A 23,633-nucleotide genomic window follows, 5' to 3' on the forward strand; every position below is an offset into this window, starting at 1 on the left:
TGTCTGTCACACAAAACCATTTAAGAGGTAATTTGAACTCTAAAGAGACATGAATCCTGGTGACTTTTTTTTGAATATTAAAATAATTCTTTTGCAGTTGTGGAGGCACTCCTACACAGCTTCTTTTCACATTTATGATTTTAATAGCAGGTCAGTAATTTTTGCATATGATATGTAGTTTTAACATTATTTTGCAATGAAATGAAGTTTCACTGATTTATCTTAGCTGCATTTTGGTTTTGTTTTTCTAGTTCTATCCTGGATGGAAGCCTACTACCTAATGATACACAATATATATCCTGGTCACCTGTTGGTCACAAACTGGTTAGTAAAGAAAAGTGAAATTATATAAAGAGTCTTTTTCATACACATGTCATGGAAACTGACATTGTATGTACCCCTGAGGTTTTGGGACTTTCCTGCTGCTAGGTGAAGTAGTAGATCTAGTTTCTAAATTGACTACTGTTGCTGGAAAGACTCCAAAATCCCTCTGCATGTTTTGTTTTGTTCTTTAATGAAAAGACATTCCTGACAGTAATAGTGACCCCAGTAGTCATATAATCCACAAATGCACAGGAATTTTGTGTTTTTACTAGTCGCAGACAGTAGTTCATCCCTTTCAAAGGCAACAACATTACAATTGTCTACTTACTCTTCACTGTGATTTTTATTTCCTAATTACACCATAAGCAATGAAGTGTTGATGAACGCATGTAACAAGGAAAGGAGGAACAAAAATATCTCTTGCACTTGTTCCCACTGTCCTTTTCTTCCTCGTCTCCCCACCTAGTCCATGGCAAATGTGACAGCCACTGTGTTTGCAAGGCTCGTGCATTCCCCATGGTGAGTGTTGGATCTGATGGGAGATCTATCACAGGAGAATGTGGTGTTTGTTTATTCTTATTGCTTGTACTGTAGGGATTATAGAGCCCAAACGCAGAAGCAAGGAATGTTGAAAAGACCTTTCTGCATTGCAGATCTATTAGCAATGCTGAGACCCCCCAGCAATGTTTTACCAAAGTACTGAGAGTTTTCCTTGAAGGACAAATTAATGAAAAACAGCCCCTAATGAAGGAAAATAAGCTTGTATCTCAGCAGAAAATGACTAGCAAGGTTTCCAAAGCTTGATATGGTAATTGTGTCATTTATCATAGTTGATTGTTTTTTGCATCTAGGCCTGAAGTTAGGTTGCTATACCTGATTTGTGTTAGCAGTTGAGGTTTGTGAAGTTCCAGTGATGTTTGGTGAAATGCAACGTTCAAAGACAGTTTTTGTCATCTGATGTAAGTTTCCCACTAGGTGTGGTGAAGGAAAGAAGTAGCTTTCACTGTAACAGTAATTGTAACCACAATGTTTTCCAGGCATATGTTTGGAATAATAATGTTTATATAAAAGCTTCACCAACAGCAGAAGCTGTGCAAATCACTAAAAATGGAGAAGAAAATAAAATTTTCAATGGAATACCAGATTGGGTTTATGAAGGTAACTATATCAAGCATGTTTTATTTTGCATGATGATGTAAAAATTTTCTTTTGTTGTAATTATTTTATTATTACCATTGTCTCATTTCCTGTCATTCAAAAGTTTAAAATAATTGTAAATCTCAATTTTAACAGAAGCATGCATCTTTATCGAAGCTTAATACCTGGCTAGCATGAGGATCTAAGAATGGAAATGAGTTTGCCTAACTTGCAATGCATCACTGGAAATTATAGTGTGTGAATTAACTTCATACGATAGTTTATAAGCATTGATCTAATGTCTTATTTCAGAACCTGATAAACAGTCTGCACTTTGGTATCTGAACTTCAATTTGAAAAAAAAATCCCATTAAAAACAAATGATAAGAGTACCTAAGATAAAAGAGCCAATTATAACTTAAATGCATTTGCATCTCTTTCAGAGGAAATGTTTGGCACCCATTATGCTCTGTGGTGGTCTCCAAATGGCAATTTTGTGGCATATGCAGCATTTAATGATACAGAAGTTTCTGTTATAGAGTATTCCTTTTATTCTGAGGACACCTTGCAGTACCCAAAGACCATTAGAATCCCATATCCCAAGGTCTGTATTATTTATTAAACATGGTTGTTCTGCAGTTTCATTAAGAGAGTAGTCTCATTTAATCAGTTTCTGATAATGAAAATATTGTCTGTCTCTCCTCAACAGCTTGCTGTGATTATTCTTTCTGAAGTCAACAGCATCTGGCAATGTTAAAGTATTTTATTATCTCCAGGGGAAAGCAAAAAGGGGGGGGTAGGGGGGAGGGAAGTATGATTTAAGGGTTTGTTTTCACCAGAAAATTTTGAGGTAGTGAGTAGGTCTTGAGATAAAAAAGCTCTTGGGAAACTAAAGTTGGTACAAAGCATTTGACAGATGTACATTATGTTAGGGTTGTGCATGGTATTGATAATGGAATCTTCTTCAACTGATGCTGTATTTTTAGTTGTTGGGTGCTTCCTTTATTGGGATGAAGGGGAGGAATTTGCTGATGGAGTTTCTTTAACTGTGAAAGTGAAGATTTTAGTGCATGCGGCTCCTTCTCCTCTCCCTTCTTCTCCACATGGCTTTGTGCCTATTGCTCATTGCACAGTTGGCACTGGACTAAATTGTGTGAGAGTCAGAGCCCAATACACTACACACAGGTTCTTTCAAATACTGCACACATTGAGGGTTTAATGTTTAATGCAAGATTTACTTGTGTGATGTTACCTGACATTACATGGGATTTTGATTTAGCAGAGCAATACATCAATGCACTTAAAACAAAATACAAGTACAAATTAGACTTGGAGTACAATAATTGCACTATACTGCTGAATCACAATACAGACCTTGTTCTCATTGCTCATCTCCATCATATGCTCACCGCCAAAATGCTGGACATTCCCATTGCTGGGGAAGAATACATGGATTGAAACCACCTCAAGCCCATCACTTCCTTTGATTCTTTTTGTTCATCATTTGTTTTTATACTCTGTTGGGCTGAGGCACCCATATATCCACCCCATGATGATCTGGCTAGCTCAGAAAGATACTTTTGCTCTTTTGATTAACTGGGGTGTAACAGCTGATACAGCTAGCTGATTGCTCAACTGAGAGAGATGTTTGATGTAAAAACTGCCTTCTCGTCCTCTGCACCAAGTGCAGCTTTCTCTGCAGCAGCCAGGGTCGGTCACTCCCTACCCTTCCCAAGGCTTCAGGAGCATGTGGCCTTTGTCTGTCCCCTTGGAGCCTCCCCCGGAGGGGTCATGGATACTGATGGTGACCAGGGTGCTCTCAGGCAGTTGCAGGTGCTCTGCCCTGGGTGTGCCACATGCTCAAAGATGTAGGTGTGGAATGAACTGCTAATTTAAATTGGGCCTTTTATGACAAACCCCTTTTGTTTGGAATATCGCTGACTTCTGGAGATGGGTCAGCTACCTAACCGTTATGATATGGACTTGGCTAGTTAACTTCTGGAGAACAAGCTCCCCGTCCCCCACAGTTGTATTGCTGTCAGTAGCACTACATTAAAAATAGTGAGGTACATGCTGCAGTCACAGATTTGATTGTGGTATAGACAGCTATTATATGGTCACTTAATGTAAGGTATCAGTTTCCATGAAGAAGTAATTTTCTGTCTGTTAGTAATGAATTTAATTGAGTTACATACTGTATGTAGCATGTGGCCAAATACTGCTATGTAATTATGAACATTTCCAAATGCAGTAGTCTTTCTTATCTAGAAAAGCATAACTAACACTTTCATATTAAAAGAATACAAAGGGTAAGTTAGGTATCAGTCTTAAGAACTGCCTTTAGGAACTTGTCTTTTCATATGTCTGAAGTTGGCTGGTTCTTCCTGACTGTCTGTAGTAATTTCTATGTCTATAGTTTCAAACATTTATTCTACCAAGAATATTCTGTCTTCAAAAGTACAATTAAAAAAATGTTATTTTTAGGCTGGAGCTACAAATCCAACTGTGCGATTCTTTGTTGTGGATACCAGATCACTTCCTAGTTTCCACTCTGCCGAAATTTCTCCACCTGCAGAAATAAAATCAAGGTAAGAAATTTTGGTTAAATATTTGCTTGTTTCTTTTGGTGGGAGAGGAGGAGCTTTTATGTGTGACCACACTATAGTCAGTGAATATAGCAGTTTTTCCCAGTTAGATGGCTCTGGTAGCAACAAGATTTATCAGAGAAAATCTGCACAGAGATTATCCTCCTAGTGATTATATATAGATGGCATATTCCATGTATGTTATATTCAGAATGTGACAAGTTCTTGGCTCATCACATTCAGTGGAGTCTAACTACGGTGAAGTCATTTCACAGTACAACTTTAATATGAGCAAGTTTTGGTATAATCAAATTATAATATGTATTCCAGTTCACTGGGGAAAGAAAAAAAAAACCCACACAAACAAAACAAAACCTTAATGGTAAATGAAGATGTGATTTCATTGCAAGCAGACTCCTTGCTGAGGCAAGGTATCCTGGTTGCCTTCAGATTTATACTTAAAGTGTTTGTTTTCTTTGGAACCATGGTGAAAATCAGCACCTCTCACAGTGAATGGAAAATTGTATTTCTCAAAATGTCAATGGAAATGTACAACATGATATAAATGTATTTTGTGAAGAGCAGCTAAATTGAGTTAAGATGCATGCACACATGATTTGGTATCCCAGATTTTGAGGATTTTGGATTATGTTTTTTCCTTTTAACAGTGTTGTGGAAATTTTTAGAGGTTTGCACTTTAAAGCATGATGGATGCGGAAGCACAGGTTATACCGATAAACTTCAGGGAAAAAAACAAAAACAAAAAAACCCACCACAACCAAAAGAGGTCTGTTAGCTCACGTTTGAACCTAGAATTTATTACGTGGTGGCCTAAAAACAATAACTGAAATACCAGTGTTACTGTGTTTGTCCTCATCATGGTGTTACTAACATCCCTGTGTTAACAGAGATATGCAAGTTTTTATGAAGATGTTGTTCTATTTTCCTTCTCTACAGTAACACTGCAGTAGCCAGATGTTGTGTGCTGATTTTCTCCAGAATTTTGGTGACTTGATATAATGAGCCTTTTATGTTTTGGTCAAGATCTCTGCTGTCTTAAGTGTTAGGTTTCATGCTTTGTTAACACTTAATGAAAGCTGAATAACGCTGCTGTGTGACCTGGGGAGAATAACCGTGGTCTGACTTCCAGCCTTGTGTCCCTCTGGCTGACGCAGGCTTGAGTTATATGGACTTAATCCATTTTTAAATGAATGTAACCCTCTGTAAATCAGGATTAATACAAAGATAAATCAAGTCTTGAATTATGAGTACAAGGATCAAAACTTACTCTTCTCCCAATGGCCAATCCAAATAGTGGTTAAGCCTCAGCATGTGCATCTTGCAGACATTGAGGTGACCAGAACAAGTCTTGGGGAATTTTGCAAGAGCAGGAAAATGCAAGTGATATGCAATGTTACTGTCAGGCAGTTTTGCTCCTGGAGGCATAAAGTAATGAATATTTCCACCGTATGTATGTTCATACTGCTATATGACAGGAAGGGTTATCTTTTTTGTGGTGGAAATTATATTTTTACTTCCTCCTGATTAGAAGTAAGTTCTCAACTAACCTCACCCCACTCACCTGGATGGCAATTTTGAGGAGCAGTGCCCCTGCAAATTGTTGCCTGCTGCATATTGTTTTATGTGCAGCAGTTGTACCCCCACATTTGAAGAGGACACAGCACACTTCTGTTTCAGAGGGAAAGTTATATTATTTGTCAATGAAAGCCGCCAAAATCTGGCATGGCAGTGCTTTACCACCTAAGATGGTAGGTGGAACCTGACACTTCTTGCACAAGTGAGCAACATGAGATCCATACAGTGTTTGAATACCACTTCTAGCATCGTGGGTCCAGGGGGCTCCAGCTGGCTAACAGGAGGATGAAGGCAATGGATGCTGCTTGTCTGAAATGGTCCATCCTAAAATTAAGTTCTCTGCCAAGTAGAGAGCTCTGAATGGTGATTGCAGGAATATCATTTCTCAGCAGCAAATGCAGAAGGGCAGTGCAAAACTACTGTACTCTATACCTGAGTTAATTGCAGCTTAGTTAACATTTCATGAGTTGTTGAAAACTGATGTGTATTCCCAGTCTCTATAATAATAATAAAATATTTATTATGTTATAAAAATAGCATAATAAATAATATTTTGGTTTTTTATTTTACTGTCTGTGTTGTTTCATGGTGATTTATAGTCTCCAGTATTGTTAACTTCTCTCACTTTGAAGGAACAAAAATTTTGGGGCTAATTCCCCTTTTACAAAACAAGGGAAACTACTATTACAGGTACATGAAGAATGGCAGTTTCATTGTTTTTTTTTTTCCAAAGAAGCTCCTGCAGAGTGCTTTTGTAATATTAGTGGTCTAAAAGATACTGCTTGAAGCCAGTGACAGTAGCCATTAATGACCTACCAGCTTCCCATTCAAGTATGAATGTGGAAATAGTCCTTTTTTAAATATGAATTTTAAACTGCAGTCTAGAAATAAACCTGAAAGTGGTCAGTAATCAGTTGGCATATATTTTTAATCCATCCACACTCATTGTAGTGTTTTCTTTTTCTTTTTTTCTGTCTCCCCACCCCCCAGTGATCACAAAGTATTCATTCTCATCACAAAACTTCCCACACTTTTTTTGTTAACTAAATACGGGAAAAAGGGAACATGAACTTGGAACTAAGTCAAATGTGCAAATTCCAGTTAAAATGCATACTTGCCTTGGAGGGGAGGGTTGTTATATTTTAGTTCGTAAGGCTTCTAGGAGATAGGAAAGATCTAAAGTAAGAAGATAAGTACATCTCAACAGATTGTAATGGTAAACAAAACCACTAAATTTTGTGTGGTGCCTTTTTAAAATTAATATCCAGGAATATTCATGAAAATGATATTTTTTTCAGATACTCCAATTCTTCATGTCCACTAGTTGGTATTTTGAAGATGAAAGCAAAAAAATTCAAATACTATAATACCTGTTCTTGGTATGATCGCTCATCACTCCTTCTATTATAACTAATGGAAATAGATACTAAATTGAACAAACATGTATCACTCAGTGCATACAAGCAACCAGTTCCATGCAGCTGAGGATAAAATTCCAAAATATAAGGCACATACAACTTAATATTCAGAACAATTTTCTGTAGATGCACGTAATACAAGATTTATGAGCAGTCTGGAGTAGCTATTATTTTATGTATTAGAGGATAGTGATTTGGCTTTCAGAATTTTATTGCAGTCTTTCTGGAAGTCAGTATGTACAAACTATCTAATTCTTTACTGTATGAATGAATATAACCAAGGCATCTACTAGCAGCAAGAACAATTGCAAAAATATGGCACAATTAGGTTTGCATCACTGTTTGTTGTTGAAGAGTAAATTGAAATTGAAATAGCCAGATGAGTCTCGTTCAGTTAATTGCTGAATGCTGTTGTATAGTATAATATTACAGAGAGGATTTTAAATATCTAATGTTATTGCTTTTTTCAGGGATCATTATTTGAGTGTTGTAACATGGGTGACAGATGAAAGGATCTGTCTGCAGTGGCTGAGAAGAATTCAGAATTTTTCAGTCCTCACAATCTGTGACTTTGAAAATGCTACTCAAAATTGGTTGTGTCCACAGGTAAGAAAAATGAGGCGGGGAGCTGCAATGTTTCATAAATGAGACTAGGAAGCAGTAGAGTATCTCTGCGTGTTTATCTTTGTAGAAACATAGCCTGATGTAAAATAAACATAATTGTTGTGGGATTGTTTGTTTTTTCTTTCTTAGGAAAAACAACATACCGAAGAAAGTACAACTGGCTGGATTGGCAGAGTGAGTGTTCAATTTCTAAACTGCCACATGCTAAGTAACACTGATAATTAAGACAATTTCACATGAGCCTCTTGCCAGTCACACTGCCTCTTTTGTGCAGGTCTGACCCATTCGTTTTTCACATTAAACATGTACAGGAACAAGTGGTCTCCAGTGGAGCTGCTGTGCCACCCTGCTGGTGGTTTTGAGCTGTTGTGGGTGTGTGTTTCTGGACTCCAGGGCAGGCTGATGGTGCAGCGTGGGCTGGGGCTGTGACTGCGTCTGCTGTGACCCGTGCATTGTGTTCAGCTTGCAAAAACCAGAGTGCTCCTTCCAGCCCCCTTTTTAATTTTGACCTACTGGTTTGGTAGCAATAGGTGGGGAACCATGGGATTCAGAATTGCCTCTGTTCTAAGGGAGTTGTCAGCTATTCCTACCACCTCCAGAATGATCTAGGGGATAAAATCTATTAAGAAATGTGTCCCATGACCTTTGAATTGTATGGGAGAAAAACCATAGAGGACAAAAGTCATTTTTAGTATTTCAGGTTCTCCTTGGAGTTTTAAAAATGTTTTTATTTTTCCCCCACCCAAAATGTCCATTGGAGACAACTAGGGACAAGATGCATGTAACTGACCAGATTAACATTTTCATAGACTTCTGCCAAACCAACCATTACTGTCTGGATGATGCTTTCCAAGCTGCCTCTCAGCCCTTTTGTATATGATAGAGAGTAGGCACCTAATGAACTACACAGAAGATCTGGGGGAAGTGAAGCAGAGATGCAAAGTTCAGACTTGGAGGGAGAAATGAGTTTCAGAGTTTTTGATGAGAACACAGAGTACACTTTCCACTCCCGCATTTTCCACACACTGGTTATGCTTTAGTCACTAATTCACTTCTGAAGTAAAAAATGAAAGTTTAAAGAAATGCAAAGAGGGAGGCAACAGCAGGGATGAAATCATCCGCAGTATGAAGATGAGAGATCAACCCACCTGCTGTCAAATTTGATATGGAAAGGAAGGCCTTAACGCTGACACATTTTGCTTCTCTGCAGCAAAGGCTTCACAATTAGACAATGTGATGATCAAACTGCAGACTTTGTAAACAGTTGTGCAAAATGAGAGGGCAAAATGTGAGTCTGTGCCATTAAACTAGGTTGTTGGTTTTTTGTTTCTTTTAAAGAGACAACCCACATCTTAGGAGCTGTTGGAAGAAAAAGAGAATCTCACTGTTTAATTCTTGGCTTTGAGAAAGGAGTGGAAATTAGGGAGGATTGAAGAGGGGATAGGAAATATATATTTATTCCTTACATTCTTATCTACTTAGGGATGATAAAATGGCACTTGACTGATAAGGGATATTTTTTATATATGATATATATGTATACACACACATCTATGTATATACAGTTCATGTAAGTGCATTTACAAACTTATGTAAATTACATATGTGTGTAAAATATAGGCATATACTTCTCTTTTTGTATATATCAATAGTGGTGTTGGGTTGGTTTGGTTTTGTTTTTCAAGAACAGAGATGAAATTATACTTAATCTAAGAATGCTCAGAACAGCATGTGTTACTGCGTAAGGCTTCCAGGTCATGAGCTGAGTTAGAACTTGCCAGTTGAGTTCAAGGAAACACTTCAAAAAAGCAAGACTGCGATAAGGGGGAAGCTAAGAAGGTATTTGCCAGGTTATTTTTTTCAAAAATATTGGTAGGGAAGAAGGAAAGAATATCGGGAGCACATGGGTTAGGGAGACTCAAGTTCTGTCATTGCTTACTGAGTGACCAGAGGTGAGTCAGTACATCTTTCTGTTTCACTTTCCATTTCAAAAATGGGTATAATATTTCAGAGGTAATTGTGTTGTGTCAATTGTTTAATGGAGATTTAGATGTTTTTGGCAGGCGTCACAGAAATAACTTTTATTTCGTTTTGCTCCGTTTCATTCCTCTGTTTTTCTCTGTACCACGTGGAGCGCATCAAAAGTCAGTAGAAGGAATCCATTAATTTCCATAACTCTCAATAGATAAATGGATAGTTCTTTCATGAAAATATTATCCTGGTTTGGGTTCTCTGGCATTCTATAATCACCTACTTAGTAGCAAAATTTCCTCTTGGAAAGCAGCTTATTTTCTGTGAATAAAGGCAGACATTTTTCGCTGTCAAGCTAAAAAGATAAGAGTTGAAAGAATTTGTTTACAAATACATGTTTTAAATGGGAAGACATGTATTAGCAATGTTTACACTGGTTACAGTGTAATGCAGTGGTTACAGCTGCATGTTGGTATTGGACAGAATAAAGCAGTGACTTTAAAAGCAGATGCACATATTTTTTCCTAAAATGGTAGGAAACTAGGAAGACCTATAGGATTTCAAATTCAGGGAGGGTGGCGGAGGGTGACATCAGTCACTTCCAGGGAGGATACACAAAAAGCTCTGCTGCTTAAAGAGCAAGAAAATATTTTAAGTGTCTTTATTTGTAGGGTAGTGGCTATAGGTTCTACCTATTAAGTCAGCAGGCAAAACTTTACAGTATGTTCAGTGATGGATTGTTTTAAATTTAGGTTTTGATATGTCTAAACAGAAGTTCCAATACTTATCATTTTAGGTTTGGAGTTTTGTTATTTGCTTTAATAGACATTTCTCTCTTGTGTTCAAGTTTCAGCCATCTGACCCTCACTTTGCACCTGACAACACTACCTACTACAGAGTCATCAGCAATACGTTTGGTTACAAGCACATCCATTACATAAATAGCTCACAGGTAAGTAATGAGGTGTAGGACAGTCCCTGCTAACCTGCGTTTCTCCTGGTAGTTGAGGAATTTCACATTCTACTTTTTTGCCTTCCTTTTTTCCTCCGCCTCCAGGCTCCAGTACCTATCACTGAAGGAGAATGGGAAGTAATCAGCATAGAAGCTGTCACCAATAACTCTTTGTAAGTATTGTAATTAAGATATTGATTCCTATCGGGAGGGCTTGTAACAGTTGCCTTAAGCAAGCAGGGAAGAAGAAGAAGGTGGTGTCATTTAATTCATTCAAAATCTGATCTAAACATGTAAGAGAATCCTTTTAATATTGTAAGATACTGTAAACACTTTACCAAAACCAGTATGTTTTGCTTTTATAGATACTACATTAGTAATGAAAACGGTGGCATGCCAGGAGGAAGAAATCTTTATAAGTAAGATTTTTTTTTTATGCCATATGAGTGAAATAATGAAGAGGAAATGTTAAAAAAAAGCATTGCAAAATAAAAAGATTAGGATGTTTATAGTCTAATGTGGGATTCTATGTAAGATATTTAATTAAAATCTATGTAGGAGTATAAACTGTTAAAAAAGCTAAAATAATTTTCTGTAAATTTAGTTAATAAAGGGAAATTGTGACAAAAAACAACCAATCTTGTAGCAGCAAACCCCTAAAGAAAACATCTGTGGGTTTTTTTGCTATGACTGTAATTCCAGTATTAATTGAACTCAAAAGTTTAAAGTCTGCTTTCTCTACTTTTTAAATCAATAGGGACTTTACTCCTGAATTTTATCATATATCATTTGGTCGTCTTATTGAAAAGCATACATTTGTTTAGCATAGTGTAAAAAAAAAAAAGTCTTTCATCTCTGAAATGAAGCTCATCTACGTTGCAGAGTGCTCTTGGAAAACAGTCCAAAATCTACTAAATGTGTTAGCTGTGATCTGAATCAAGAAAGATGCCAGTATTATTCTGTGTCCTTCAGCAAAGACTCACAGTATTATCAGCTACATTGTCATGGTGAGTATATCTGGAATTAACTGACATAAACATGACTCACTGATTAGTTGGGTGGGGAAGTTCATTTCATCAAGATCTTGATATGCACTGCATAACAATGTGTGGTGATATAGTTTGATAAATGCATTGGCAGTGGAAAGAATATGTTCCCTCCTAGGCTTAAAAGCACCCTGACAAAAATTACAGGATGAAATTTGATGGTTCTGTTGGTGGACCCAAAAGAGGTGCAAAACATTCCCGTCTGCTGTACATCTCCTCAAGAGCTGCACGGGGAGCTCTGTCTATAGAAGAATTGTAATTTGGAGGCTCAGGGAGCAAGACAAGTAGTCGGTTGGGTCAAGAGAAGTGCTCTATGTGTAGAAATAAGATTAAGGTAGGTAGTGCTGTTAAAAAAAAAAAAAAATATATATATGTATATATATATCTATATCTATATATATATATCTCAAATTAACATCAGTTATGCAGTGGGACTGTAGTCTGTCTCTGACCTATAAGTGCTTGTGCTAGATAGTACAAGGCATAAATTAATCAGAGAATGGAAAAGATAAAATCTTCTCTAAGATTTCCCTTAAATTGAAATGTATGTTGTCTTCTAAGATGCCAAGATCTTACTTGATCTATGGGCTAGAAGGACATACAGAGAGAAGACAGGGAATTGTTCTGTTAGGTCATAAAAATGGTTGGTTGAAGAAGGCTGCTGTGGTCTGTGTGACAAGGCTTACCAATTTCCAAACCATGGTCCACAGTCAACACGTAGAATTTGCTGAAGAGTGGAAGTTTAATTCTTCAGTACCTCTCAATCATGTGGTTTGCCTGCAGGGCAGTCTGAATATTTTACGGGATCCTGTGACTTGAGTTTGGGCCCTACCAACTTAAAATCCGGCTTGTGCAAACTAGACGGAAATGAGTTTTGAGCTTCTATGAGTCACTCACTTCCAATTACTTTGGGGGTTGTATTTTGAGACAGCGTGCAAAAATGAAGGTTTCGTGCTCTGTTAACAGGTCCTGGCCTGCCTGTATCTACTCTGCACAGAAGCAGTGATGACCAAGGTACAGGATTGTCTTAAAATTTAATTTGTGTTGAGCCAGAAAATTGCACTGCAAATTTCTTTAAATTTTGTTCTCATTGCTGAGTATAATAATGAAAATGTCAGTTATAAAGAGAAAGTTTAATTTCAGATAATTGCTTTTCTAATTAGTAGTTAACCAGAAGAATAAATTATATAGCTTGGCATACCTTTATTCATAGTTTATTTAACATTATTTTACATTGTCCTAAAAAAAAACCAATTAGAATGTCTGACTTATTTTCTGGATAATTGTACAGTTTTTCTGAAATTGTATTTAGATTAAAAATGTGGAAACTCAGATTGAATTGTTCATCATTAAAGAGTAATGCATTTGAAAATAATGTATGTAATCTTTGACTCTAACTCTGTTATTTAGTCCTCAGATACTTAGAAAATAACACTGAACTGGAAAATTCATTGAAAGATATTCAGATGCCTTCAAAAAAATTTGGCTCCATTACTATTGGTAAATATGGTAAGTTCAAAAACATGTTTTACCTTTCTCTCCCCTTTTTACCAAGTGCTTCAAGGTCTTGTGCTGAAAAACGTGACAGAAAAGTTGGGTGTAGTTGGGTTTATTGCAGTTATTCAGCACTTAGAAGCAAGACAAGATATTTTATTTTATTTTTATTTTTTTTTTTACATCGACAAACATTCTGTTTATTCCTGAAATCTCAAAATATTCTTACCTAAAATGCGCTTTTTCCAAAGTGTGGTATCTTGATGCTTTCACAATGAAGTGGCTTAACTCAGTTTTTCCTTGATAATTACCTGAAAAACAGAAGTCCCTAACACCATGTTAAATAAATAAATAAGATAAATTGGGGGTGGGGCACAAAGCTCATAAGCATTGTTGAATTTAAATTAAATAATAAATTCAAGTAGGTTTTAATTTACAGATACAAGTACTTTTTGTTGGTGTTAGTAGATTGGGACAGTGGAGTGATTGTTCAGTAATTATCAAAATATGGACACAATCTAAATGGAAAAGCTTGTGAAATCATTGAAGCTACCTTTTGACAAGATCACCTTTGGCTTTGTGTAAGGGAGTGTTTTGATGGAATAGTCACATTCTTAAAAGTACGTTCACGCTCCAAGACTACCTAAACCTCTTGGCTAGTGGTGCTGCTCTGAATTTGCACATCTGGGTACAGAGGCCTTCTTGGCATGGAACATCAGATAGACTGGCTGTGGTCAGCCTGGTACTCATCTAAACTGTTCTTGCTCCAGCCTTTGCTACCTGCTTTTCTCTTCATTACAAACTTCCTCTTCATAAAATGAATGAATATTCTTAACTGAATTTTATTTTACAAACTGTATTGAGTTCTGTCAGTCATTGTTAACTGATCTTTTTGATGCCTCCCTCCTTCCACTCTTACCTTATTTATATAATAACTCTCTTTATCTTTGTGTTTTCTGTCTTATTTCTGTCACATTTTTACTAGGGCTAAAGATGAAATCTTCCAGAAAAGAGGAGGTTTAAAGATGTTCTTCATGCTATCAGTTGTATATTCATCTTTTTATTCCTCTTTGTTCTTACACCTTCATCTCTTCAGGGTAAAAGCTTTTGGGTAAGGGGAATCTATTTTTAATGTCACAAATACGAGAAATAAATCCCTTTATGTAGCCCTGCTTCAAGTTCCAAGATGGGTCACAATTCTATGTATGTTATCAAAGAAGAAATCTGCTCGTGTGACCATGGAGTGCACAGATAATGCAAAAAAATTAAAACTAGAATTTTCATGTGTTCAATTTAGATTGTTAATTTTCTCAGTGTTTGAATGTCTTGCATGTTCATACCTGGACAAATTTCTGTAAGACTTGCACTCTGGCTGTTACTGCAGTGCAGTCCATCAGCATTGCCTCATGCTTCCTTTGCAGCATCAGGTCTTTTGAAGCTCATGAGTGAACAGTCAAGATAATCGGTTTGCAAAACTTACATGGTGTGCGTTTAAAATGTTCAGCTCTCAGCCAGCTTGGGTGGAAGGAGTGACGTGGATGGAACTGTATTCAATGTTGCTTGAGAAATAATAGATATTTGCATATGTTTCTGGGGTTCTTTACAAACTGCCATGCAAAGCCTATATGGCAGGTTCAAAATATTTAAAATTTCTTTTTAGTGTTGGGGGAGAAATTTGAGTAGAGAAACATTTTTGCGCTAGTGTTAGATTTAGCACTGTAGAGACTCATGAAGTCTTACATGTAAGCTTATAATGTAATGTTGCAAGAAAGCATGGCAAGTATTGTAATCACTATAGGCATTCCAGTTCCAGACTTTCTGCTAACTTAGCTCTAGAGGATTAGAAAAAAAAAATCAAATTAGCTGGGAACTTTTACCTGTATATATTAGGACAGTTCAGGTGAAACTACTTCTTTATTTTTAGGGGGTGATTCAAATGTGCTCTTGTATTAATTGCAATTATTTCACTGGAAAACTGACCTAAGTTGAACTCTTTTCACTTTTAGACCTATGGTATCAAATGATATTGCCTCCCCATTTCGATTCATCAAAGAAGTACCCTCTGCTCCTTGATGTGTGAGTCTTCAAGTTACATGGCAATGTTGTGTTAATAATCACTTTCATCTACTTCAAATGCTCTTAATAAGATCAGGAAACACATAACTGTCATGTTTTCTAATTACTTCTTGAAGTAGTTTTAAGATGGAATAAGAAAATTAGATGTATCCCAATTAATGATAGATTCCTGTATATAAAATGATGTAATGCTTAACTGATGGTTAACTGTTAGATACGTCCTTATATAATGTAATTTGATAGTACTGTCATACTCTTTAGTATGCCTGTTGAATGTTTTAATGAGCAGTCAGTGTTCTGTACTTCTTAAGACTTATTTTGGCTTTGATTCTATTTTTATTGACTTACCTGGGCCTTTGTCAGGATCACCTCTGCTTCATGGTGATCCTGATATTAGAAATTCCTTTGGAAGTGTCAGGATCCATAGCGTATAGAAACAAAGCTTGATATAGAGAATTCCTAGTCGTTTTTTCTTTGCTTTGAAAACTGGGTTATAGAGTGATAAGAGCCACTCTTCCATTTCTTACTGTGTTGAACAGTGACTAGAGAAGTGCACTGCAAACAGAATTTTACCATTCAGGCACTCACTGAGTGTGATTTCATAGTGCTCAATTGCTTCCAAGTATTTTAAAATAAAAAGTTATAATTACAGTTCTGCTTGCTGTTCCTCAGCCTTCATAAGAAATTGTTTCGACTACAGGGAACACTGAGACACTAAAAATGCAGAAAAATACCTTTTTCATTTTCCTAAATGAAGGCTATTTTTTTATTTCAGACTCTAAAATAAATAATGGGTAAATGGGATGAAATAGTTAAAAGAACATCGATTTGAAACTCAGATGACTACATATGCCAGCACAAAAAAAAAATTTGGTTTGCATTTCTGATAAGCCACTTAAAGTTTCTTATTAGAGCAGAAAGCAATAAAACAAATAAATTCCAGTCTGCGCTCTTGATTAACAGCTGGCATTTTACAAAGCATATTGCTTTTAGTGTCCAGGCAAAGCAGCAGTTTGGAGTCAGTGAGTGATGTTGTTCTTGTTTGCTCAGTTTTACGTAAAACTTTACTTTTCTTTAGTGGCTGGAAATAGGCATCAATACTTGTATTTCAAATTCTTGAGAATACATGAAGAGTAAATGCCTGAATTCTGTGGCACTTTTCTCCCAGCTATGCAGGACCCTGTAGTCAGAAAGTAGATTACATCTTCCGGATCAACTGGGCTACATACCTTGCAAGCACCGAGCAGATCATTGTGGCCAGCTTCGATGGCAGAGGAAGCGGCTACCAAGGGGATGAGATTATGCATGCAATAAACCGAAGACTGGGAACATACGAAGTGGAAGACCAGATAGAAGCAGCCAGGTGAGCTACAGTGAAGTAGTCAGCAACTGCTCCTTTTTTGTGCTTATTTATTGTGTAGGGGAAAAAAAAGGTGAAGGTTATGAATAGTCATCTTGAAATTACTGTCAAAAACGTAATTAAATTCTACATTAATTTTGTATGCTGAAGTGTGTCATTTATAGGCAGGTCATCATTTTATGCTTAAAAAGAGAAAAGTTAATTCTGTAATACAAATTTACCATACCTCTGGTTTTATAGAGGTGATAGTGTCACATTGGTAGAAGAGCATATGACTAAGGAACTTGGAGCTAGAAGTTTTACTCCAAGCTTTTTATGAGAGTTTCTGTTGTGGCTGAGTTATTTGCATGATTTCCTCAACCATTATGTCATAGTTTGTGTTCATCAGTTGGTTTATGCTTGTAGAATCTCCCTAAACCAAGTGATGTCAGTATGAATGCCTCAGAATCACAACAAAGTGATCTTACCAAGGGTATTTTTTTTTGGATTTTAAAATGTTAAGGAGTTGAAACAAATAGCATTTTAGAGTCTTTTTGGGTTTTTGGTTGGTTTTTGTTTTTTGGGTTTTTTGTTTTTTTTTTTTAATAATCCTGACTGGATTTACAGGTCCTTTCCTTTATTGTGGCAATTTGAGTGTTGCTTCTCTTTTCTTTTTTTGGTTGTGTTTTTGTTTGTTTAGGGGGGTGTTTGTTTTGTTGTTGTTGGGGTGTTTTTGTTGTGTGGTGGTTGGTTTTTTTTTTTTGCTGTTTGTTTGTGTGGGTTTTTTTGATGAAGAAAAACCAGGCAAGGCAAGTGGTGAAATCGATCCAAATACAGTACAAATGTCAGTGAGTGTGGCTCAAGGGCTTTTACAGAGCATTCTTTTTTTTTCACATATGCAGATGTTTTTCTGAATTTCTTAGAGATACATGTGCCTGAAGTGTTGTATGTTTTCCTATACAGTCACTGTGATGACATGGGAAATGTTTGTACAATAGAAAGAGGCAGACTTGATGGAAAACTAGGCATGTCTGTACAATGTGATCCATTAAACATCTAATTATTCTGTTTGCTTTTAGAAAATTTTCTGAAATGAGCTTTGTTGATAAAGACAGAATAGCTATTTGGGGTTGGGTAAGTACTCAAATATTTAAGTTTGGCTGGCTTATTATTTAAATGTAACAAGTATTTTTTGTGCTGCTGTGTGTGTGAGGTGCCGGGGTGCTTAATAAGGAGGCATCTCTGGGGTCATGGCACAGTCCAGTAACTGAACTGAAGCACGTTTTATAAGTGCCCATGTATATTGTCCCTTTGCAAGAGTTCAGGAGCTTTCAAAACAGAAATAAGGATTACTAAATGGATTAAAAACAATTTTAAGGGCTACTGCCAAGTTCCTGTGTACAAGATGAACCAAGATTTTTTTTTTAAAATCCAAGTATGCATTTACTGATGTATTTTTATATTAGTTGGATTGCTCTAATTTGTTTTAAAAAGATATAAAATTACATATGAACCAGCTGTGTGGCACGGTTGTTATGTTTTTACTAGTAGCTTGAAAATATCTCAATCTGCTATATTGTTGTGCTTGGCTATATTTTATTTCAGCATTACGTCCAACCGGAGGCCAGATTTCTGTGACTTTGATGTGCCTTTAAAACCTGTGACAGTAGAGGGGAGTGTTCCATAGCATGTACACACGCCCTCAGCTGCAAGGCTAAGTGCATATGCAGTGTTAGTGATAACTATTTGATTCACTCCAAACATTTCTCTGTCCCGGGCTGCTATATGACTTGTCCTGGTGTCAGGGGGACTATTCTTGTGTACTCTGTTTAAGCATACTCTGATTAAGTATATGCAGGATTGCATGCACGGTCTTGAATTAAGTTGCTAGCTGAAATCTGATCACTACTGGTGACAGGTACCAGTGAATAAATTGCTTGATGGCAAGATGAAGATCGTGGTGCCTTCAGTAGCTTTTCTTCTGATGGTCTACATCTCTGTGTTGTATGAAGTCAAGTGTAGTAATATTAACTTTAGTGGAAGGGAGTTCTTTCTGCAGAAATAGAGAACTTAATGCATTCCCCCCTTACACCTTATGAGCCTCTGGATGAATAGCTGAAGAACACTAGGCTGTGTATACTGAACCTGTGGGCAAACATTTTCTATATCTCTTGAATTTTCAGACTGTCAGTGTCTCATTGTCAGCCTGTCACTGCATATGTTAATTTTTTTTGCCATAGATTCGGCAGTAAAATGTCTTTACTGTTACCAGGTTAGGCAACATAGTAATTAAACCCATGTATTTATAAGTACATGTGTTACTTTGCAGATCTCATTGGAAGAACCCAAGTACTGAAGGTGCATCAAACGTTTAAGGGCTTTGAACTAACATACGGTTCCATTTGCGTGTAATCTGGTTTTACAACAGGAATGAGATCCAAAAATTGCTCTTCTCTTTGAATGTGGGTGGGCACATTTTCCTATGTAACCCCTTCAAACTATAGTGAGGGCAGCCATTTGGGCGGTCGTTGATATTGTTTAGGTATCTTGCTGCCTGGATGCTCAAGTGTGTCAGATATTTACTTGTTGTGTATCAGACTAGACTTGCAAGTGGATTTTCTGTGCATTGTAAGGAGTGTGTTACTGCACAGTCCCTCCCACAGACTAAGCAGAAGATTCTTTGCTCCCCAGTCAGTCTTGACACTTTGGAGGAGAGTTAGCAAGTGAGCTGCTGTAGACCTGCTCGCAGGGAGCCGTAAGTTTTCACATGCCCTGGTGCACTGCTCATCAGGCACATCGTGGGCCCGAGCTCTGCTTCCACCCACTCCCCCATGCAGAGGGGCCCCGGTGGTTCGGCAGTGTCTTGCTTCCTGTCTTTCGCTGCTGCCCACGGTGCCACCAAACGCCGTCATCCTCAGCTGAGTCACAGTTCAGTGGCACTCGCACCCCTTTTCCCCAGCGAGTTCTCATTCATCAGCACCACAGCTGCCACGCGCTGTTTGGTGCCTGTTTCCCCCACTGAGCAGGCTGGGTGAGATCTGACCCAAATTCAGAATTCAGTTCATTAATATGAAAAACGTTGAGCCTATAAACGTCTGATGAACCATTTAGCAGATGGGCCCCATCCTTTTCTTTCCGACTAAAATAACAGCAATGTTTTCTTCTCAGTCTTATGGGGGATATGTGACCTCCATGGTGCTTGGCTCTGGAAGCGGCGTGTTCAAGTGTGGAATAGCGGTTGCCCCCGTGTCACGTTGGCAGTATTATGGTATGTGATGGCTTCCTCGTTACAAGGATTCCCATATGTCTTGCAGTGCACATGCTGCAAAGTGTTGATTCATAGTGTAGAACTTTATGCCATGTAAATGCCACTTGGTCTGTTTTTGTGAACTCACGGGTATTGCATTTCAGAATTAAACCAATTCCCTAAATCTTATTTCCCATTTTAAAAAGCCAGATTCACAATTCCAGGTAATCTCTTTAAGCTTCGCTGAAGGTTAAATTATTGTAATACTTGTATTATTACTGTAATGTGTCTGTGTTTGCTTTTCAAAGCTGCCACATGTTCTGAGACCAGTATTGTGTCAGAAATTCATTGCTATTAGATTTTGCTTCTTCAAAATGCTGGTTCACTTACAAGAATGAACTGTAAGGCTTACATGGAACTTGCATTGTAATATACTCTCTCAAAGTAACAGAATAGAATTTGAATTGCCTTAATTTCTTTTTTCCTTTTAGAGTGTAAAATTTTGATTTTATAAATCTAATTAATGTTAAGAATAGCTTGATGTGAGGAAAACCTGAACAAGTGAACAAGTCTGTACGTGCTTCAAGCTTATAGTGCATAAGATTGTAGTTGCATGATGCTGTAAATACAGTTTATAGAAGCCCTCCTCCCAGATTAAAAACATTATATAAGTACTGGTACAATGTGACCACATTTTGACATTTTTCTGGTTCGAATTTGTCCAAAAACATTCAAAGGAAAGCTTTCCCTGACAAACTTCTGCTAAATAAGCATAATTTACCATTCTGCATTTAGCACAGAAGCTGTATAATAGCAATTATGTGCTCTGGCTAATTCAACAGATCAAATCATACTGCCAGGTATTAGCAATAGTCCCCCGAGGATACAGGGATGTTTTCATAATATTTTGGACGTTACTATTACAATATGGCAGAAAATATTTTTAAATTAAGATCAGGATCCCTAAAAATTCCACTTTTATTTGATTAGATAAAGGAAAGGGTTATAAAGGCATAAAGGCATGCATACTCAACATTAAAAAAAAAAAGGCAGTGCAATAATGCTGAAGAAGAGTCAAATGGACATTAGAATATGGCAACAGAGCATTGATTTGTATGGCTTAAAATAAAGCAGTAAACCTTAAAAAATAAAGTAATTTGCTGAAAAATCAGTCGAAAATCAGAGGTACTTAATTTTGACTAAATATAACAGAGCCAAGCTGAATCCTAATCCACTCTTATATTTTCATGTTATAGATTTGTTTAGCAGTAAATACGTAGATAATACAGATAAGATTTTTCTCAAATGCTAGTCATTTACTGCAAGATTTTCAGTAATTTTCTTAGGATTACTGAAAGCATAACAAAAAGGTAACATTGACACAAAGAACTTTATTAATATTCAGCATTCAGGTGGCCATGGCAACAAGAATATTAAATACTCTGAATAATGATGGTTACCTACATGCCTCATTGTGGAAAACCTGCTTTCATCTTTTTTTGTCTTTTCAATTTCCAGTCTGCATTCTTATTGTTTGTATCACTGGGTGAGATTTCTGGTAGACAGACAGACTGAAAATTAAGTAGCATATTCTGGTTGTTTTTTTTTTTTTATTACAGATTCAATATACACAGAGCGATACATGGGCCTTCCTGTAGCAACTGATAATCTGGAAAACTATAATGTAAGAAAGAAAGAACTTTTATTTTTTTGAAGTGTGTTTTTTCTTTTCTACACCACTCTTTATTTCTTTATGCAGTCTAGTTCTTTCCCCATGGGAAGAAATAAGTTTGTTTCTTCTTTCCAGCCACGACTGTCGCATTGTGCTTTTAGAGGCTGTAGTCTCATGTGTTTGGATTGGCATGAGGCAGTCACTCCTTGCTGTATGGTGTGGGTTTTCTGTTGTTTGTTGGGTGTGTTGGGTTTTTTTTGTTTGGTGGGGTTTTTTTTTTACATTGAGCTCCATTTGGCTACTTTGCAGACTGTAAAACAAGCTGTAAAAACTGTTTTATTTTAATCACCAAGAAACAAATTTGTTTTAAAATTTAATACACTCGTGGGCAAACTATGCTTCATCTCAAACAGCATTTCCACCAAAACAAATGTATTCCAGTTCTATCTGAAATGTAATTTAACAAAAGTAATATTGTGTGAACCTTCTTGCTTTAGGAATCTGCAAGCTTTTTTCAGGGGAGGCAAAGTCTCCTAAATACTGGCCTGCTAGGGTTTCCTAATAAGTCTGTCTGTACTGTGATCATACCAAACAAATTGCAGAGCAACTGAGAACCAGCAGTGTCAGGGCTGGAGTTCTGGCCTCATCTCCACAAACACAGTGTGTCCAGGGTTTGGTCTAAAATGACTAAAGTGAGGAGATTTCCAGGTGTTCTAATGGGAGCAAAATACCTGTAGATTATTTGTCCTCATTACAACATATCAAATTGTTTGGACCTACTCTTCTGTGTACCAGCTGTTTTTGGTTTCCTCAAGGGCTGTTTGAAGTCACAGGTATTGGGGTACGACAGAGCAGCCCAGGCCTTCTGTAAGGTTTTGATAAATTTCAGATCTGGGAGGAAATACAGTGGCGGCTGGAGAACTGTGAGGGATCTGAGGGGTGCTTTGTGCCCTGGTTATTGGCATGTTCAGCCGTGGTGATGCCAGAGCCAAACATGGGTGTCAGAGGAAAAGAGATGGGACGTTCTCTATGTTTGGGTTGGTAAGCAGGCTAGAAGACATTTTTTAATGCATCAAGACACAATCAGTATTAAACTAAGTTTCATGGGGTTGAAAACAGAGTGAGGGTTTTTGCATTGATTTAGAAGTATGGTAAGACATAAATACATACATATATGTACTGAAACATCTGTTTTGACATATCACTACAGTAATCTAGTTTTGTCAACTGCTGTATCAGATGTTGTGGTCAAAATTGAGGACAATGAGAGTGACTGCTGGCAGACTTGGTAGGGCGCCTGCCTGTTCTACCCAGTGAGCTGCTTGGGCCCAGCAGGGACTGACCAGCAGCCACCCGCCTGCCTCTTTCCCAATGTGTTTCTTTAAGGCAGTGGGAACAGTAGGAGGTCTGTGAGGTAGCAGTGTAAATAGAAGTTACTGTCGTCGTGCAGAACGAACGTTAACGCTCTGGGTGCACAAAGTCATTCACCAGCTTCACGGCACAGATGGCAACAGAGGACTGTTTAATCCTTTCAAGCCAGGAGTCGTATTTTCTTGGCATAGTATCCATTGCTGGCAATGGCCACGTTGAAACTGCCAGTACCAAAGAGCTAAAGGTTTCAAATGTGTTACTCGGCGGACTAATTGGGGAGAATGGTAGCTAGATGGAGGAGGGGTAATTACACAGATCAGATTGTCACACTTCACTGCTGCTTCTAGAGATTGGAAAATGCAATTTAATTCATCATTCATAGTTAGAAGCCCCAAATAATGTATTACTCTGAAATCACTTTTCTGCATAAACCTGGAGGGGCAGGGCAGCTCGAGAATGGAGTTTGTTGCTTTTCATGTAGCATCAGTGGAAGGGTTGCTGAAGACCCATACTGACTTCAGCCCAGCATGTTCCTGGCTTACAGCCCCTTTCTTCAGTGTCCCAGTCCCAGTAGTCAGCCTCCTGGCCCCTCACTGCTGGTGAGAGCTGTTTTCTGAACTAAATGTTTTTTAGCAAGTAGATGCAAAGCATGTACTGAAAGCTCTCCTAACTGAAGCTGTTAAAGCATTTTTGAATAGTTAACTTTGTGCTGTCAGGTTTGCATGCTACGTAATATATTCTCTGTCCTACTGCATCCGCTATAATGCTGGCTTGAAAAGTG

General features: G+C 37.4%; 1 protein-coding gene across 1 annotated transcript in view; it reads left to right on the forward strand.

The window, feature by feature from the left end:
• The window catches only part of DPP4 (dipeptidyl peptidase 4), a gene marked incomplete at both ends in the record, with an annotated part of 39,925 nt that overhangs the window by 11,964 nt on the left and 4,328 nt on the right, over nucleotides 1-23,633 (forward strand). The window contains 18 exons of the mRNA XM_080346958.1: nucleotides 98-150; nucleotides 252-324; nucleotides 1,362-1,482; nucleotides 1,905-2,065; nucleotides 3,946-4,049; nucleotides 7,531-7,666; nucleotides 7,814-7,858; nucleotides 10,503-10,607; nucleotides 10,713-10,780; nucleotides 10,973-11,026; nucleotides 11,490-11,614; nucleotides 12,620-12,667; nucleotides 13,064-13,162; nucleotides 15,154-15,223; nucleotides 16,392-16,586; nucleotides 17,642-17,696; nucleotides 19,731-19,830; nucleotides 21,429-21,493. Coding sequence (XP_080203084.1) covers nucleotides 98-150; nucleotides 252-324; nucleotides 1,362-1,482; nucleotides 1,905-2,065; nucleotides 3,946-4,049; nucleotides 7,531-7,666; nucleotides 7,814-7,858; nucleotides 10,503-10,607; nucleotides 10,713-10,780; nucleotides 10,973-11,026; nucleotides 11,490-11,614; nucleotides 12,620-12,667; nucleotides 13,064-13,162; nucleotides 15,154-15,223; nucleotides 16,392-16,586; nucleotides 17,642-17,696; nucleotides 19,731-19,830; nucleotides 21,429-21,493 — 1,677 coding nt within the window. The remainder of the gene's footprint in view (nucleotides 1-97; nucleotides 151-251; nucleotides 325-1,361; nucleotides 1,483-1,904; nucleotides 2,066-3,945; nucleotides 4,050-7,530; nucleotides 7,667-7,813; nucleotides 7,859-10,502; nucleotides 10,608-10,712; nucleotides 10,781-10,972; nucleotides 11,027-11,489; nucleotides 11,615-12,619; nucleotides 12,668-13,063; nucleotides 13,163-15,153; nucleotides 15,224-16,391; nucleotides 16,587-17,641; nucleotides 17,697-19,730; nucleotides 19,831-21,428; nucleotides 21,494-23,633) is intronic.

The sequence above is a fragment of the Nesoenas mayeri genome (genome assembly GCF_963082525.1).
Source record: "Nesoenas mayeri genome assembly, chromosome: 6".
In the NCBI taxonomy this organism is placed as follows: domain Eukaryota; kingdom Metazoa; phylum Chordata; class Aves; order Columbiformes; family Columbidae; genus Nesoenas; species Nesoenas mayeri.